Genomic DNA, 18,040 nt, shown 5'->3' on the forward strand with positions numbered 1-18,040 from the left:
TCTGCAAACCAAAGCTCAGGGCACACAGCTGACACCAGGCTGCTCCTCATCACATCTTTGGAACTGCCCAAGGAGGCTGTGGATGCCCCAGCCCTGCAGGCATTCAAGGCCAGGCTGGAGGTGGCTCTGGGCAGCCTGGGCTGCTGGTTGGTGACCTGCACACAGCAGGGGTTGGAACTGGGTGAGCACTGTGCTCCTTTGCAACCCAGGCCATTCTAGGATTCTATGAACTGCATACAGCCAAATGAAAGCTGTAACAGGTAACCCCCAAAGCCCATCTTGCACAAGAAAGAATTAGCAAGCTCTCATATTGCTCACCACAGGGACAAAACTGACGTATCACTTGGGAACTGTAAAGTGCCAAACTTAAAGCATTTGCTAACAAAGAAATAAAGAAAGGAGTATGACACAGATACACCTTACATCAGCAATCGCACTGAAGTTCATTCGCTTACCAGATAATTCAGAGGTGATCTTTGAATTAAAAACACAGAACCCCAAAGCTTGTAATGCTGCGTTACTCAGCTCTGAATTTTCACTACTAATGTGTGCCTGGAAAAACAAGAAAAGGTTATTTTTAATATATCTGTGTGTGTCACAAAACTAGACGTAAAGCATCAGCTGTCTCAATACCAACAGTTGTGCTGAATGAAGAGAGCTGTCAAAAGATAAATGCCTGATGGAAAATGTAGGAAAGCTTTCCTGTTTACACACTCCACCAGATCATTAAAACAATCTGAGGTTCAGAAGATGTTCCTGTTCTCTGCTATTTGGGCATTCTTACTAAGTATGCATTGGCATCACAAGTTCTGTACTTCTCTGCTTGTTCACATACTGCCACCTGACTGCCTTCAAACATCTGAAATGTGGGGGGAAAAAAAGTGACCACAGTCCTTATACTAATCTACCAAAAAGAATAAAATAAAACGACCTGTAACAGGTAATCCCCAAAGCCCATACTGCACAAGAATTAGCAACCTCTTATGCTGCTCACCGTAGGAACAAAGGTACTGTATCATTTGGATTTGTTCTTGAAGTAAGCCATGGAAAATCTAACAGGAAAGACATACCTTAAATATTCTGCAAAGCTGAGGAAAGTGTTTTCTGACTCCCACAATGAATTCTTTGCCTTCCTCACCAGACAGGCGGCTTTAGGGGAAGAGGGGAAAACAAGCAATGCTTTTATGTTATACACGTTACAGACAGCAAAACTTTAAACTTCCAAAGCCCAACTCGTTGGCTGGCCTGGGAGTAGCAATTATAGAGCTCCTTCTCCCCATAGGAAGCTCGAACACAGGAAGGTGAGCAGCACAGAGGGGCCGCACCAACGCTGTGAGCACCGACCGACCAGGGCACAAAGTGAGGAAGAGGGGAGGTGTGAGGAAGAAACCCTTCACTCATAGGGGCTGCGGCCCCAGCTGTGTCCAGAGCTGCAGGCACCCATCCTTGGAGGTGCCTGAGGCTGTGGATGGGAGTTGTAGGAAGGAACGTAGGGCCATTCAGAGGGACCTCGACAGGCTTGAAAGATGGGCCTGGGTGAACCTGATGAGGTTCAACACGGCAAAGTGCAAGGTTTGGCACCTGGGCCGGAGCAATTCCAGGCATCCATACAGACTGGAAGGAGCGATCCTTGAGAGCAGCCCTGGGGAGAGGGACCTGGGGGTCCTGATGGATGAAAAGCTTAACGTGAGCCAGCAGTGTGCTCTTGTGGCTCGGAAGGCAAAAGGTATCTTGGGCTCCATCAGAAGAGGGGTGGCCAGCAGGGACAGGGAGCTGACTGTTCCCCTCTACTCTGCTCTTGTGAGGCCCCATCTGGTCTGGAGCCCCCAGTACAAGAAATACAGAAAGCTGTTGGAGAGGGTCCAGAGGAGAGCCACAAAGATAATCAGAGGACTGGAGCACCTCCCCTATGAAGACAGGCTGAGGGAGATGGGCTTGTTCAGCGTGGAGAAAAGAAGGCTGAGAGGTGACCTCATTGCAGCCTTCAGTACCTAAAGGCAGCCTATAAACAGGAGGGGAATCAACTCTTTGAAAGGGTAGATACCGGCAGGATAAGGGGAAATGGTTTGAAATTGAAGGAGGGAAGATTTAGGTTGGATGTCAGGGGAAGTTCTTTATTATGAGAGTGGTGGGTGCTGGAACAGCTGCCCAGAGAGGCTGTGATGCCCCGTCCATCCCTGGAGGTGTTCAAGGCCAGGCTGGATGGGGCCCTGGGCAGCCTGGGCCGGTATTAAACATGGAGGTTGGTGGCCCCGCGTGTAGCGGGGGGTTGGAGATTCATGATCCTTGACGTTCCTTCCAACCCAACCATTCTGTGATCCTGTAAGATCCCTTCAAGCCCAGACACTCCGGGTTTCTGCGATGCTAAGCACAGCCACCCGAGGACGCAGCCCGACAAACCCCGCACGCGATATCTCAGCTCCGTGCGGCTCCCGGGGGCTCCGAGCAGCAAGGCGCAGCACGAGGCCCCTCACCTCCGCGCCCCCATCTTTAAAAGCGGAAGGACCGCAGCTCAGACTGTTGAACCCCGGCTACCGCCCGGCCGGAACGCCGCTCTCCGCCCTCCCGAGGATCCCCATCCCCGCGTCCCTCCCGGCCCCGCGTCTCCGTCGCCCGGCCGGGCCGCCCCCCTCAGGCCGCGTGCAGTCCGCGCTCACTTGACGAGAGAAAGATGCGCGTCCGTGAGGTCCCCCGCGGGGGCGGCGGGATCCTGCAGCGTCTCGAGCAGCGGCCGCAGCCCGGCGGCGGCGCTCATGGTGCCGCAGGGCGGGGGCCGGGCCTGCAGCCCGCTCCGCGCACCCCGCGCCGTCTCTCCGGTCAAGATGGCGGCGCGCGCGGAACGGGCAGCGCGAGCGCGCGGGCTGAGCGCTCTCGGCCAATGGGAGCGCGGGGGAGGCGGGGCGGAAGGCCGAGCCGGGAGCTGCGAGCGGCGCTGCGCGCTTTTCTCCGCGCGCTTTCTCCGCGTGGAGAGATCGCACGCTTCCCGCGCCTTTCGGGGCCCGCCTCCTGCCGCGCTGATTGGTGGAGGCGTCGGCCGTCGGCGGGGCCAGGCGCGGGGCGGGCCGTGCCGCTATGGCCGTCGCTGCGGTGTGGCCGTGCGGGCGGCCGTGAGCTGCTCGTTTCTGACTGAAGGTAACGGCTGTTTTTTCAGCTCCGCAGAACCCTCCCCGCGTCCACCCGCAATTCCTTGCGGCTTGAATCCCGGGGGCTGCGCTCTGCGGTTTCCCCGTTCGTTCCCTGCTCTCATTGCCCTGGGGCACGCGCGGTCGATCCAGCCCTGTGCTGGTGTGAGCTGGAAGGCTGGGATGTTCCGCCCGGTACGAGCTCCAAGATGGAGTAAATTTAACCAGCTGAGTTGAGATAGCCCTCAATAACGAAAAGAACCCATTGGAGGCTATGGGCAAGGTTAAAACAGAGGTAGCTTTAATGCTGCTTCAGACCGCGGGATTTAAACTGAAGATGAGAACAAATGTGGAGTAGTTTAGCAATTCAAAGTAGCACAGTCTTCTCAAAACTCACGTAAACAACACACAGCATCACAGTGGTGTCTTGCAAATGGATTTCTTGGCAACAATTCCTTCTGATGCTCCATCTCAGCAAGTCTCCCATTCGGTTCTTTATCACGTGCAATGGGACAAGATAAGAGACTTGGCCACCTCTTCTCTGCATGAGGAGACCCCAGCAAAATGTGCTGCGTGCTCTCTGATCCATCCCACAAGGAAATGACTGATATTGCCATGGATCCTGCGCTTTCCACGCTGCTGCACAACCTTCAGGCTCCAGTCAATGGCATGGGTGGCTACCAGGCCATCCACAGGATGAATTCATGTGTCTTTAGAACAAGAAGACTCTAAAGGCCTTTCGAATTCAGGGGAATGAGTTAATAATAATAATAAAAAATAACAGTCTAAAAAATAAATATGTGAAAACCAAGGAAATAAGGACTTAATAATGGAAACATTGCTTGCACAAAAAGTTTGTTCAAATGGTGCAAGAGGTGAGGGAAAGGAACACTGTATATACAAAAATAGTTCTACAGCCTTTGGAAACAATGAATTATTTTTTTTTTAACAGGACTTGTCATCTAAAAATACATCTTATAATTTATTTCCTGGTATACTTTGTTATCAAAACTGATAGACAATAAAATTCAGAAAGATATGAAGAAAATGACCGTATGTCCCTGTCTGATCTGAAGAAACAGGTATCTGAATTGGGTTCTAAATGTGTTTCCCAGTGAGTGGACCGTGCTGTTCTGCTCACATAATGCCAAACTTTCCTGATAAGAAGTTTGTTCTTCCTTGGGAGGTCGTGTTCTTTCCATCCCCTGCCTTGGAAGGCACGTCCATTGTAACATACCTAATTTGAAACCCACCAGCAGTCACTGAGGCATCTGACAGAAACTTCAGGGTCATAACATTGCCTGGGACAGGAGAAAGAAAAACAAAGGTTATGTTTTGGTTGCAGCTCACCTTGGGCTTCCTGAGGAGCCTGAAACACTGAGCTTTATGCAGCAAGCTATCTGGTCTGCCTGCTTTGGAGCTGCAGGCTCCAGAGAAGTGCTGTTCCTTCAGCCCCATTGTCTGTAGAGCCCACAGGTTGATAAAGCTTTGACAAACACAGTGCTTTTTGCACTGCGTTTCCTGTCCTTTAAAAGGCTTTGTTCCAGCTGTGCAATGTCACAATGCTGCTCAGGGCCCATCTGTGGGCCCCAGCCCATCCCAGTGCCTGTCCTTCCCATGCTGCAGCCAGCAGCTGGCTCCTGTGGGCCAGGACATGGAGACTGTCATTTGATGAAGCCAAAAGCCTGATTCATTGTCATATTTCTAAATAGCATCACCTTATATAGTTATCTGGCAGTTAAATTATACTTCATTAAAAATAAGTTTCCCCCTCACCTATTAACAACAATGCTTTAAGTAGTCTAACTCAGAACTGCCATGGCCATGCTGGCTTTGCTTGACTGATGCAGTCACCTAATTTAAGAAGGGAAGACACCAGGACTTGTGAAACAGCCACAGAGCCTCACAGATCTACGAGTGACACTTGTTTTTCCTTTGTTTTATATTTATTGTTTTGCTCATGTTAATGATCTCACTCCATTGTAATTTGTTTTTCCCTGGCACTTTTCACTACTGGGAACTTCTCTTTAAACAGACAGATGGGATAATTTCTATAACCAGCTTTGGAGCCATTCTTGCAGTCCTTACTCTTCAAATTAGAAAACGTGATGCAAGAAGATTGCATGCACAGCTGAGACAAGGTCACTGATGGCAGGTCTGCTTCATGAAGCTGCCCATGTGAAAACCCCTTGAGTGTGCTACCTCTGCAAGGCCAGCAGGCTGCTCCCTGCTCATTCTTCTGACTTATTTATTTATTTTTAATTGTATTCCATTTAAAAGTAACTGCATTGGTGAAAGAGCATATGGGCTCTTTGGAATAGCATCTTGGGCACAAAGCAGACGTTGTGTCTTTGGTCATCTCACCCATTTATGACTAGAAAGTATGGATAAAAGTTCATTTGGGCTGATTTTTTTTTTTAACCAGGAGTATAAATATGTTACCTGTGCTAATGATATCATCTGGCAACTCATCTCCACAAAACCTGGAACAAAACATATAAATAAAGTCATGACTAGAGGACACAGCAGCAATGCCCTGCTCTGCTGCGCAGGGACATCTCCTGATGAAGGGAGCCTATAAGCAGGAGGGGGAACAGCTGTTTGTGAGGGTAGATAGTGATAGGACAAGGGGGAATGGTTTTAAACTGAGACGGGGGAGGTTTAGGCTGGATATGAGGAGGAAGTTTTTCATACACAGGGTGGTGAGGCACTGTTACAGGCTGCCCAAGGAGGCTGTGGATGCCCCATCCCTGCAGGCATTCAAGGCCAGGCTGGATGTGGCTCTGGGCAGCCTGGGCTGCTGGTTGGTGACCTGCACACAGCAGGGGGTTGGAACTGGGTGAGCATTGAGGTCCTTTGCAACCCAGGCCATTCTATGGTTCTATAATTCTCTGATTCTCTGATCCTATGATTCTATGACAGTGATTTTGCCCTCTGGATTTGCCCTCCTTTGGAGCTTGGCTCCCAGGGCTGAGCTGGTTGCAGGTGCTCAGTGCATGCAGTTCCCCTCTGTATGCCAACACCACTGACTAAAGGCTTTTTTTTTTTTTAGGGGAGGGAAAAATGCAGGAAACATTTTTCAACATACGAAGGAAGTAAATGATGCAAAACAAGTAAAAAGGCAATTTAACAAGGCCTTAAGGAAAAGAAGGCTCGAGGCTAAGAAAGAAAGAACTTGGTCAAGGAAAACTTCTAAAATGATCTCTAAAGGAGAAACAAATGGGCCATATCCTTGCTTTGCTACACATGAGTTGTAGAGAGGCTGTGAAAAACAGCAGGGATTGGGAAGTGCTTTTGTCACTTTGTTTCTACTTCTTCCTCTGGAAAAAAAAAAAAAGAGGGACTTTATACTAAAAAGACGGTTGCTAAAGAACAAGAAAAAAGCTAACAAGAAAGAAAAGAAAGAGAATTAAGGAAAGAGACACACGAAATTTTGTGAAAAAGGTGATACACAACACCTGTTCTTTGGTTACAATATATTTGACTTCTAAAGCAAATGGAAACTTAAACATATTTTTACTAACACTTTAGCACCTCTTCTCCTTGCTTTCAATTAAATAAAATGCAAAATGCTGTTTGAGAGTGCTTGGTTTTCCTACAGAATCATAGAGCATCACGATAAGCAGCTGGCTGCACGGTCTCACAGCTCTCTTTCATGCAGTTTAACAAAGCAGAAGAGGGCAAAGCACGATTTTCTGAGGCTCTTTACAGCCTGTGTTAATAGAAGGGAGGTAAATTGCAAGAAAAGATAAGTCAGGTGCAATTGCTGCAAGTGTTAGTAGCATGACAAGTGTTAATTGGATGAGCTATTATGGTGCTTTTCTGAAACAGTATTCTGGATGGAAAAAAAGAAAAGAAAAAAAAGATGCAATCATTTGATTATTTGTATATTGAAGCTGAAATTACCTGCCCACAAACCCGCTGATATCATCATAGCTGTCGTAGATTTCCAAGTAATCAGCCATGCAGGCAGTGTCGTCTTCAACATCAAACTCCAGAAACTGGAGATGAATCCGCTGTCCATACTTTACTCTGATATGCCAGTAGCAAATTTGGTCATTTTCATACTCGTTTGGGTAGCCTGGTGACTTAAAAACATGTTTTGAATCCGTGAAGACTCCACCACATTCTTTTCCTAAGAGGAAAATAAAAACATCAGTCCAAGCATTCATTTTGGATACGGCAATGATTTAATGCTTTCAGCTCTTCCATGCAGCAGAACCATAGAAAATCACACAGGGACAGCCAGCGTGGTTGCATGTTCCATATATTTCAGTAGTCAGCATTCTCAAGAAATGTCAGTAATTCCTAGCTTTTGCCTTTTAGAAGTAACAGGCACGATCCCAAACTCCCTGAATTCAGTGGAAAAGCTTCCATTGTCTTTTGTGAACTTTGGGCAGGAGCTCAGTGCTTTATGTAAAAGGCACATGGGGTTTCTGACTGTGCTGAACTTTAAGCTTTAGGGCTGTACTTGCAAGTTACTCTGGCATCCAGCCTCATCCTTTCTTCTTCAAAAACCTCTTTCAAGCATGTCTTGCACCAAAAACCACAAAAGAAAACCAAACTACCCCACTTGTAAAGGTCAGCGCTGCCATGCGCTTCATTGTACCCCTGCTACTGGATGTGAGATGGAGGTGTGTTTCAAACAGGCAAGCAGTTCTGCAAGTTCCTCACGTCATTAGCAACCCATGGAAGAGCAGAGGCTCCCTTCAGCCAGGGCTTTGCCCCCCAGGCTGCTCGCCTCCCACCTGCAGCCAAACCACTGCCAGTCTGTGCAGCAGCTTGAACGCATTTCCTTCTAATGGGAGAGGCTCAGGCTGTCCTCTGAGTGTTGGCAGCTCTGGTTCCCCTTTGTCCTCTAACCAGACACAGCATTTGGAAAGTAACTACCTCTGGTCCCAGAGGAGAAGGCTGACAGAGGAGGGAGTTGGGCTGACATACGTGCACTAATAATGAACGCAGTAGCCTAACAGTTTTCTCAGTGTGCTGAACATCTGTGTGTCCCCCACCCCGCAGAGCTATTTGGTTAACAACTGCCCTGCTCGTATAAACAAGCTCAAACCCCACAAGCACAAACAAAATGTGCACAGCTGTACAGACGTCACTGACAACTCCAGTTCCGGCTCTGCCAGCCAGGGCAGAATGCACAGAGCAGGGAAGCCAAGCACAGATAAAGTGAATTTTCCTTTTCTTATTGGGGCTAGCTTGTCCTATCTTTCCAGCTACATGAAGTGACATCAAGATAAACTGTCACAGTGGTCATGTCAGTACTTCAGTCATTGGAGCAGCAAATGGAGGTGAATGTGGACATGCCTCACATTTGGTGAAGTCCTGCCAGTCATGTTTAAACAGGATGGGGATGGTTGTTCATGAGGGTGGACGGTGATATGACAAGGAGGAATAGTTTTTAAACTGAGACAGGGGAGATTTAGGTTGGATATTAGGAGGAAGTTTTTCACACACAGGGTGGTGAGGCACTGTTACAGGCTGCCCAAGGAGGCTGTGGATGCCCCATCCCTGCAGGCATTCAAGGCCAGGCTGGATGTGGCTCTGGGCAGCCTGGGCTGCTGGTTGGTGACCTGCACACAGCAGGGGTTGGAACTGGAGGAGCACTGTGGGCCTTTGCAACCCAAACCATTGTAGGATTCTGTGATTCTATGATTCTATGAAAAGAGTTGCATGCACACCTTTTCCCTCCAGAAACGTGTTTCCACCAAAGAAATAAAATAACTGGAGAATGCAACTGTACTTCTCTCACAGTCTACTTCTTTAGGTACAGATTCCCACTTGTCATCCAGACAGCCAAATCAAGACCTTGAGGTTGCACTGTTCCTGCAACATGCCACAGTGCTGCTGAGAAGTCTGACAACTCTTGAGGCTCTTCGATGTAGATAAACACATCCCTGCCTTTGCAGTGTTCAATTATAGCTAAGCTTCATGCTCAAATGTCTGGCTAATAATGGAACTCAGCAACTCTCAGAAGTCAGATTTGTGTGAATTATTATTGTTTTAGAATAAAAGCTCTAGCAAACACAAAACAACTAGAATGATTTCTCTAGAATTTATTTTCTGAACGCTTGTGTCTGCTTCCAAATTTTCAGCAGCAGTGTTTGCAGCAGGAAGATTGAGAACTTTGAAATCAATACTGATTCTTTATGCCCAAATAGGCAAGTAAAGGGCAATAATCGCTGAGGGTGATTTTAGTTTTCTAAGTTATCATCTTGCTGCAGAGGTAAGAAAATATGCTTACAGTACAGGAGTTATATTTCACAGAATCACAGAATGGACTGGGTTGAAAAGGCCCACAGGGATCACATAGTTTCAATCCCCCTGCTATGTGCATGGTCGCCAACCACTAGATATTTTTTGCTTAATCAACCAGTACGACCAATTAGCTCAACAACTAAGCACCTGAGATTAGATATTTGTATGAAATTGTAGAGTAAATGTAAATGCCCTTATACAAAAGATGGTCATTTTAGAAGTCTTACCTACCTTGTTAATCAAGAAGAGCATATCATTACACTTAGTTTCTGGAGAGGCTTTGGCTAGGCCCAGTTGCCCATGGCAGAGAGTTGTGCTCTGAGCGAGCCATGCCAGCTGCTGGGGACAGCAGAGGGGCTTTGTGCCAGTTCCAAATGAGCCTGGATCAGTGTGTCCCCTTTGAGGACAGTGTATTATTGGTACAGAAGCCAACTCATTCAGAGCCTTCACACTGCCCCGTAGCACTCACAGTCTTCGACCTGAGGTGCAAGGAGCTGTTTCTAAACTCACCGTTTGGGTTGTAGCAGTAGGCATCCCATCTCTCACTTCTGTTGAGGCGAATCCCATAGTCCACAATCCCAGTTCTTCCAAAACCACAGTTGGCTCCAGCTTTTACTATGGGGTAACCAACTCTGCCCTTGGCCATCCAGCCAGCAGCACACACATGGAAACCTGTATCAGGGAGGAAAAGTGGCATCGGTGGGATAAATCAATCCCAGGCAAGAAACTGCTTTTTATTCAAGTCTTACTTGAGGTGATTGATTACTTAAATGTAATTGGCCTAATAAAATTGAACTATGGGAAAGAGCAGTATTTTCAGTTGATAATTTTAAACATAGAATGTGAAATTGCTTTGTGTTGTCCACAGTATGATCATTCGTTCTTCATTTGAAAAGAAAAATCAAATGCAGATGGATGATGCAGTCTCCGGGGTAGCATAATTTAAGTGCTGTACCAGCATTTGTAATCACATTACACACAGAATGAGTTATGTAAGTGAATAAACCGTGTTCTTTGTTTCCCTTTTGAAGTCATGCAAATGTACTGAATCATATCTCATGAAACAATTTGCAGTATTAAGACCTGAGAGTGAGTAAAATACTACACATGGAGCTAAGGAAATAAAGTATGTACTTCAAATACTTTAAATACCTAAATAGCCTCAAGTCTTTATTGCTAAACAACTAGATCCTGTTAATGCACTTTGTGGCTGACAACTTAGATACAATAGCCAAAGATTGCAGTGTCTGGTAGAGACCAATTCCATGTTTTCACTGAGACAAACTGGAACATATTTGTGGTGTCCTCAGACTCTGAGCTGCTCAGAAGAGACAAAAGTACCCTTTCTACATGTGTGCTGGTGCTGAGAGCCAGCTTCTGACTCAACAGCGCAGCCTGCACATTTCTAGAGCAGAGGATATTTTCCATTGTTTTCCTAATTCTCTGAATGAATAATCATTCCTCATCAAGAATCAAAGAGAAATGCAGTTCACCCTGAGCTGGGACACACATCTCAGCTGCTGACAGGGAAACGGCACATCTCGTCCCCTGCAGCCCCATGGCTGTGCTGCACCCCCAGCTCAGTGATGCACAGCACTGTGTGCACATGCCCCAACAGCAGCTCTGTATCAGGGGTAGGAAACTGCATGCAACTCGGGCAAACACCCAGAGACTTTACAAGTCTCTGAGTCCCAGAGTTCATAACATTCATGGAAAGCAAAGACGTTACGAATGAGTGACGGATGTGAAAAGCAAACAGCTGTGATTTTTTTTCCAACCTATTTTTCTCGCTGCCTCCAGCTGCTGATAGGTGGCTAGGTGTCCTCCCTCGTATTCGCAGACTGCTTTTGCTTCTGCATAGGTGAGCTGGTACTTCCCTGAGCGTGACTCCCGGTGGTACACCCCAGCTGCTCGTTCTGTGGGAACAACAACAAAGGATTTCAGCATCACGTCCCAGCTGCCCACTCTTGGGATGCTCTCCTGGTGGCCAGATGGAAGATGCTGAGTTAGTAGCTGCAGTGTTTGCAAAGCATCGAGGAAACGCACCTCTCCTGACCCAACAGAATCACAGAATCACAGCATGGCTTGGGTTGGAAGGGTCCTCAAAGACCACAGAACCCCAGAGTGTTTGGGTTGGAAGGGACACTGCTGCCATGGGCTGGCTGCCCAGGGCCCATCTATGGCCTTGGGTGCCTCCAGGGATGAGGCACAACAGCTGAGGGCAGTTCCAGAGCCTCACCACCTGTGGGTGAAGGATTTCCCCTAACAGCCAACCTAAATCTCCCCTCTTTTAGTTTAAAGCCATTCCCCCTTGTGCTATCCCTATCAGATCGTGTACAAAGTCCTCTCCACCTGCCCATAAGCTCCCCTCAAGTGCTGGAAGGCCGCACTGAGGTCTCCCTGAAGCCGTCCCTTCTCCATGCTGAACCAGCCAAGCTCCCTCGGCCTATCTTCATCAGAGTTTGGTTTTGTTCAGAAGTCTTGAACAATAAGAGCTGGTCAGAGCCTGGCAAGGTTCTGAAGAAGGGAAGGTCAGCAAATGCAGGGAAGGAGCCCCACGGGACGGCTCAGCCAGCAGTAGCTATGGGAACCATCGGCCCGTGTCGGCATGGCCGCTCCGTGCATCCTGTCGTTCTGGGCTGCTCTCACAGCGTACTGTTGGATACAGCTTCGGTGCTTTTCTAAGATGAATCAGAGCTTTGTTTTTAGTCTCCAGAGAAGTGAAATCAGAGCTACTTGGATAGGAGAGAGGCAGAAATTAAAGGGAATGAAAATGGGAAATAAAAATATCTGAGCTTGTGTCGCAAAGGGCAGAACCAGAACAATTGCTGGCTGACATTTCTGTGGCACAGAAAATTAATGCCCTTTCTTCATCATTTTTTTTGCTTTGGAGGTTCAACGTGAAGCAGCTTTCCAGTGAAGCTCAGAGCTTTTCAGGGCTGCAATGGGTTTTGTAATTGTTTCTTGTTTCGCTTGCCTGACACCATATGTACAGAAATCTGCCTCAGAACCAACAGGCATATTTAATCTGAACACTTTAGATATTTTTTTTTTATATTTAGCCTAACGTGAGAAAAATGGCTGTCTGTAGCTATTGCTACTCGAGGAGAAAGAAAAAAGAAGCCAAACAAGAAGTGTTTTTACAGTAGTTCCCGGTGCCATGGGAAAAAAAGAATGTCTCTATTAGTGACAGGCTGCAGCTTTGGCTAGGTGGGGATATTTTTAAACAAGAGCACGGTCACCACTGAATTGTGGTTAGCAATGGTGAGATCCCCTTGTAGAGACAGTGACGTTTGGCAGTGCAGCAGTCCCTGGCCTGGTGCCTGGGGAAGTCAGTTGGTGCTGACAGGAGGCTCGGCAGGCTGAGCTGCTTCCTGCAGCATCGCAGGGAGCGTCTCTGGCATGGGCATGGGATAACATGCTCTGGAGAGAAGCCTTTCTAAGTCCAGTCCCAGTGCAAGGAAGAGTCAAAATACCTGACAGCTGGGTGATCATAGACACAGGATGGCCTGGGTTGCAAAGGAGCACAGTGCTCATCCAGTTCCAGCCCCCTGCTGTGTGCAGGTCACCAACCAGCAGCCCAGGCTGCCCAGAGCCACATCCAGCCTGGCCTTGAATGCCTCCAAGGATTGGATGATGGTATGTTATTTATAAAAAAAAAAATCTTATTTAAATTAAAAAATCATTTGTAGGAGGTTTCATTTTTCATTCTTTAAATAGGCTGTCATGTCTAACATGATAAGCCCAGGACTCTTTCTTTACGGTGCGACTGTGTTGAATTCAGCACGTATGAACTGCAAGTTTGAGTAATGCAGAAAGCAGTGCAGCACTCAGCCCTGCTGCACTCTCCAAGGACAGCCTGGAAAGGTGATCAGTGATCACTGCAGCTCTTAGGTGAGCGAAGTGGAAGGTGAATTGAATTGCACTGACAGTGAGTTGAAACCACGGGATTTGACCCTTGGGTTAGCTGAGCTGGCTGCCTACACCAGTCAAGGAGCAAGAGGCAGACCAATCTTCAGGCCTGCTGCCTCTACAAGAGGTGCAACAAGAGCGGTCCGAAAACTTTGGGCAGAGTGGGTGCTGGCATAGGGGCCCATGGAGCCACCTGGGCACCCTGCTTCTCTGCTGGGTGTGACACCAGGGACCTGGGGAGAACCACCAGCAGTTGGGATGCACCACTATTGGAGCTGATGGTAAAACCTTTGCAACTGTGAGCTATTCTGACTATTCCTCCTGACAGCAATGTTTTCAACGCTAATCTTTCCAAAGGCATCTGCCTCCATTTGTTGCTGCTAAAACATCAGCACGGACAGGCATCCCATTTTTCAGAATACTGCTGGAAAGCTCTGCTTCTTCACTGTTTCTGCAAGTGCTGCTCCATTGACAGCAGCACCCGCAGTGCCTGGGTGGGTGGTGGGATCCTGCTGGGAGCAATCACCCATCTCTTTGCTACTCCTCTGGAACAAGATAATAGTAGCCTTTGGGAAGATGGACCACACACGTGTACTCCACCAAGCTCTGACAGCTTCTGCTGGCTCGGTGTGTCACAGTTTAATCTGACAGTATTAACTAACAGTATATCCTAATTAACTGCTCAGATCTCTCAGGCATTTTTTCCTCTCTGTTAATTATATTAGGGAATGTGCAGAAAGATAAGTTACATCAGCAAAACCTCACCTAGGTCAAAGCACTGTACTTATTAACACCTTGAAAACACTAATTAAATACATGTACATCATACATTATATGCATACATGTCTACACAAAGGTAGGTCTGACTATACACACACAGAATCTATTATTAGTTTTCATGGGGGCAATCTCATGATTGTGCAGATAAGCATACAAGCATAAGCCTACCCTAAATGTGCCCTGTTCCTACGCTGGTGTGCCTGGGCCTCAGCTGGGCATCAACCCAATAGGTGGGGATTCTATTGGATACTGGGAAACATCTCTTCCCCAAAGAGCAGTCAGGCAGTGGCACAGTTGCCCAGGGAGAGGGGGGGTCACCATCCTGGGGGTGTCCTGGAGCCGTGGGGATGTGGAACTGAGGGATGTGGGCAGTGGGCATGGGGGGGCTGGGGATCCAAGAGATCTTTTCCAACTCTAACGATTCTCTGATTCTCCAATTCTGCCTGAAGGCTGCTGTCCTTACTTGACTTGTCTGAAATCTTTCCCTGCTCAACACAGAATTTCCAGCTCACCTTGCTCTTTATTTGCCTGAAAACCAGTTTACTGGGAGTGTTCTATCCATTCATTTTTCTTCTTTGCTTCTTACACAAAAGATCACAGGTTACACTGCTGATGGGACGTGTTTCTTCCAGCTCATATTTCTTAGAGGCTCTCCTTGAGGTCCAGAAGCAGCAGGATTTGGCAAGGACAGTGACCCTCTGCTCACCCACAGCAGTTGGTAAGAATGAACCACAGCCAACCTCTTCTGCACAAACACAGCAAGTATGGGACTTGGCCTAACAAAGTGCCCTCAATATGCATGAAACTCCTAAGGTGAAAACAAAATATTTAACTTTAAGTGGAGGACGGCCATGCAGTCTGTGGCACAAGGTGACACTAAGAGAAAGGGGCAGCTATGGCCCCTGAAACTCCCCAGTACATTCTGTGAGCGGGGTGAAACTGTGGATGAGGAAGAGCTGCCCTTGGAAACCTTCTTGCTGGCACTTGAATGAGTGTATGAGCACATCTGAACAAGACTGCTCCACTCCTCTCATTGGTTTACAGTAAGTTTTGGCTATAACATGCTTGTTTCAAAAATGAGCAACAATAAAATTCCGTGCACACAAGAAAGACATTAGCAGGATGGCAATGCAATCAGCTCCAGAAGGACTCCGTGTTTACTGAGAAAACAAAAGATCTTTTGTAGCACACAGAAAAAAAGGTACAACACGTGAGCAGTTCTACACTAACCTTTGCAGAAGATTTGACATTTGGTACTGGCTTGCTGAAGAGAGGTGAAATGGAAATCTCCCTCATTTTCTCTCTGGTCTCAATTATGCTTTATCAGAAACAGAGATAAGCAAGGCTCAGCAGCCACTGCACATTCCTATTTAGCAGGAGGTTCTTGCTGTAATGCTTGGCTGTAGTTAACATGAGATTACGGTTACTCGTCTTGTTCAAATTATTTCTTTTCTTAATGAAAAGATGCGTTAATTGGATGGCTATGAATGTGCCCAATTTTTCTTCACTTGTATGCAATTTCACTGAATTCCATTGGTAATTTAACTGCATTTTGGGTTTTATTTGAATATTTTTTATTACATTAATTAGAATAGATAGTGTGTTTTTAAAGGAGATTCAATGGAACATAGAATGGAAAGCAAAGTGGTTATTCCAAAGAGCACACTGTGCTTCCAGATTTTGTGTCTCTTTCTTTAGAGCAAGTTGTCAGTTTTAACTCTTATCTTTGATTTTTATTTACTCTCATTGAAAATGCTAAGGTGTAGCAATACAACGTCTTAATTCCTGTTAGCTCTCTATTCCTTCATTTTAAAGATTTAGGAGACTTTCTCTTCTGACTGACTTCAATACCTACCAGGTAAAGCTACTTAGCTGATGGCTGTTATCACCAGTTCATGTTGCAGAAGCCCTGCCATCCACACCCAGCATGGCACTGGTTGCAGCAGTCACATAGATATGCCAATATTTGCAAAGAAAACACCCAGGACCCACTTTCTGGCTCTGATTGCAAATGATACGGTGTGTGCTGAACTCTTCCCTGTGTCCAGCCTAGGATGCAAGCTTTGCTTCTTCCACAGAGCAGCACTGGAAGAGCAGCTCCTCTGTAAGCTGCTGAGCTGTCCTCACCCACCTGAGCACCTTGAGCAGCTATGGGACACAGGGGCATGTTTCAAGTTCAGAAGGAGAGGTACATTAAAATTGTACATTAAAAATGTACAGCCATATGGAAAACAGTATAGATGGCTTCTCCTTCGTGTTCCCTTTAGTTTACATGATCCTCTGAGACTGCAGCCACGTGGTTGCTGCACCAGCTATGAATGTGGCTCAGTCCCACGTGAAACATCTGAGCGTACAGAAACAAGGACTGCCTGCAGGAATTCCTTAAATCCTTAAAGAAATATGCAGCATCTTAGACAGGATGAAAGAGTTTGTAGAAATTTGTCTATCAAGCAGAGCACTGAGTGCATGTATTTCTTTTGGCACATTTTATGGGACTGTATTTTGAATGTTTTTCTATTGTACTGGATAATTATGAAGCCTATAAAAAAAAACCTCTGAGAGCCATTTAAACTCACTTGAGATATAAGAAACTATTCCCACAGCATTTTCTACAATCCTTTTGCAATCTCCTCTCCTCTGTTTAATGATGTGAACAGACCAATGGCCAAAACATATACATTTCTCCTCTTCCCTAGAAACCTAGGAAATATATTGATATTATTTCCAGACCATTTAGTTTCATATGGAGAACCCCAGGCATTTGAAATATGTTCATGCAGAAAATAATTCATTCCTTTGGCATGAGTTTCTTTTCACACACATTTTCCTTCATTAGAAGCAAACTACTATTTAACACTCTTTTCGCTTCACCTCATGCTCTAGGAAAACACATTCAGATGAAGTATTCCATAGCTATTTTTCCCTGCATTTCAGAGCAACAATAAAACCAGCAAGCTCTTAAGTACAGATCTTACAGTCGTTACTCATTTAACACGACGGCCGATTTAGGTGCAGGATTTTGCTTACATGAATGCCTGGCTCACTTTTGTACCTCTAAGTGTTTATTTTTATACTGTTCCACAAACACAGGGACTCTGGCAATAAAACAGCTGTGATTAGATTATTTCTTACCTAGCCAAATAGAGTTATGCAGCACTCCATCCTTGAATCCCCATGCTTGAGCTTCGTCCCACAGCAGGGCAGAGAAGAAAATTAGTGCAATCATCTCTTCCGAGCTGCTAGGCTGTAAATATTCCCTGTTAAAACACTCAGGGTAACCTCCTCTAGCAGCTGGCTAGATCCTATTGGAACATCTGGTAGCCAGATCTTAAATAGTGCTTTCAGCTGTGAGGTCAGCAAGCCTGCTCCAATTGTGCTTGCTGTAGTATTATTGCACAATTAAATGTGATGTCTGCAGTCATCCATGTGACTCACTTTTGGCTCTCCTCATTCCCAGTGTGTCCAAGAAACCATTCTACCCCTAACTACTGCAGCACACATGAATGCTTTTCAAGCCAAAGTCTGTTCATTCTTCAGCACTCAGTCTTCAAATTCCACAGAACAATAAAACTAATAACTGTTCTATCTGCTCCCAGTGTTTCCAGTCACACCATTTATAAGACCGAAGAGAATCACACGTATTGATCCTCATTTAATTTTTTTTTTTTTGCATATATTATATGGATTTAATTTCACAGCGCCCTGATCAATTGAAAAAAAAAAAAAAAGTCAGGAGAATATATTTAATTGGATATTTGAATCAATTCCCCAACATGGATTTGTAATTGCAAGTTAAACTCCCAGATCAGCATAAAACTATAAGCGTCAAAAACAGATGCTCTTTGTTCTGCAAGTGGGAAATAAAACTAAAATCTTCCCCTTCAAACCATGGTTTAAAAACTGATTCATAGCCTGACAGCCGTCTGCCTGTGTTCCCTTCTGGCCAGACATGAATAGTGCAG

General features: G+C 46.3%; 2 protein-coding genes across 3 annotated transcripts in view; both read right to left on the bottom strand.

Moving 5' to 3' along the window:
• The window catches only part of RIF1 (replication timing regulatory factor 1), a 31,423-nt gene extending 28,606 nt beyond the window's left edge, over positions 1–2,817 (bottom strand). For both annotated transcript variants that reach the window (XM_052675199.1, XM_052675198.1), the window contains exons 1-3: positions 2,658–2,817; positions 1,071–1,149; positions 456–552 (exon numbers count right to left, since the gene is read on the bottom strand). In XM_052675199.1, the coding sequence (XP_052531159.1) occupies positions 456–552; positions 1,071–1,149; positions 2,658–2,755 (274 nt within the window). In that variant the 5' untranslated portion in view covers positions 2,756–2,817. The remainder of the gene's footprint in view (positions 1–455; positions 553–1,070; positions 1,150–2,657) is intronic.
• A 584-nt stretch (positions 2,818–3,401) lies between these two features.
• On the bottom strand, positions 3,402–17,649 carry TNFAIP6 (TNF alpha induced protein 6). The gene is made up of 6 exons (XM_052675968.1): positions 17,211–17,649; positions 11,165–11,302; positions 9,897–10,058; positions 7,029–7,257; positions 5,565–5,605; positions 3,402–4,423 (listed from the first exon to the last, which is right to left on the bottom strand). Exons 1-6 carry the CDS (start codon positions 17,302–17,304, stop codon positions 4,260–4,262), a joined length of 828 nt encoding a protein of 275 aa, XP_052531928.1. The 5' UTR covers positions 17,305–17,649; the 3' UTR covers positions 3,402–4,259.
• Positions 17,650–18,040: the final 391 nt, after the last annotated feature.

The sequence above is a fragment of the Tympanuchus pallidicinctus genome, unplaced genomic scaffold (genome assembly GCF_026119805.1).
Source record: "Tympanuchus pallidicinctus isolate F22 unplaced genomic scaffold, pur_lepc_1.0 scaffold15, whole genome shotgun sequence".
Taxonomy (NCBI): Eukaryota; Metazoa; Chordata; class Aves; order Galliformes; family Phasianidae; genus Tympanuchus; species Tympanuchus pallidicinctus.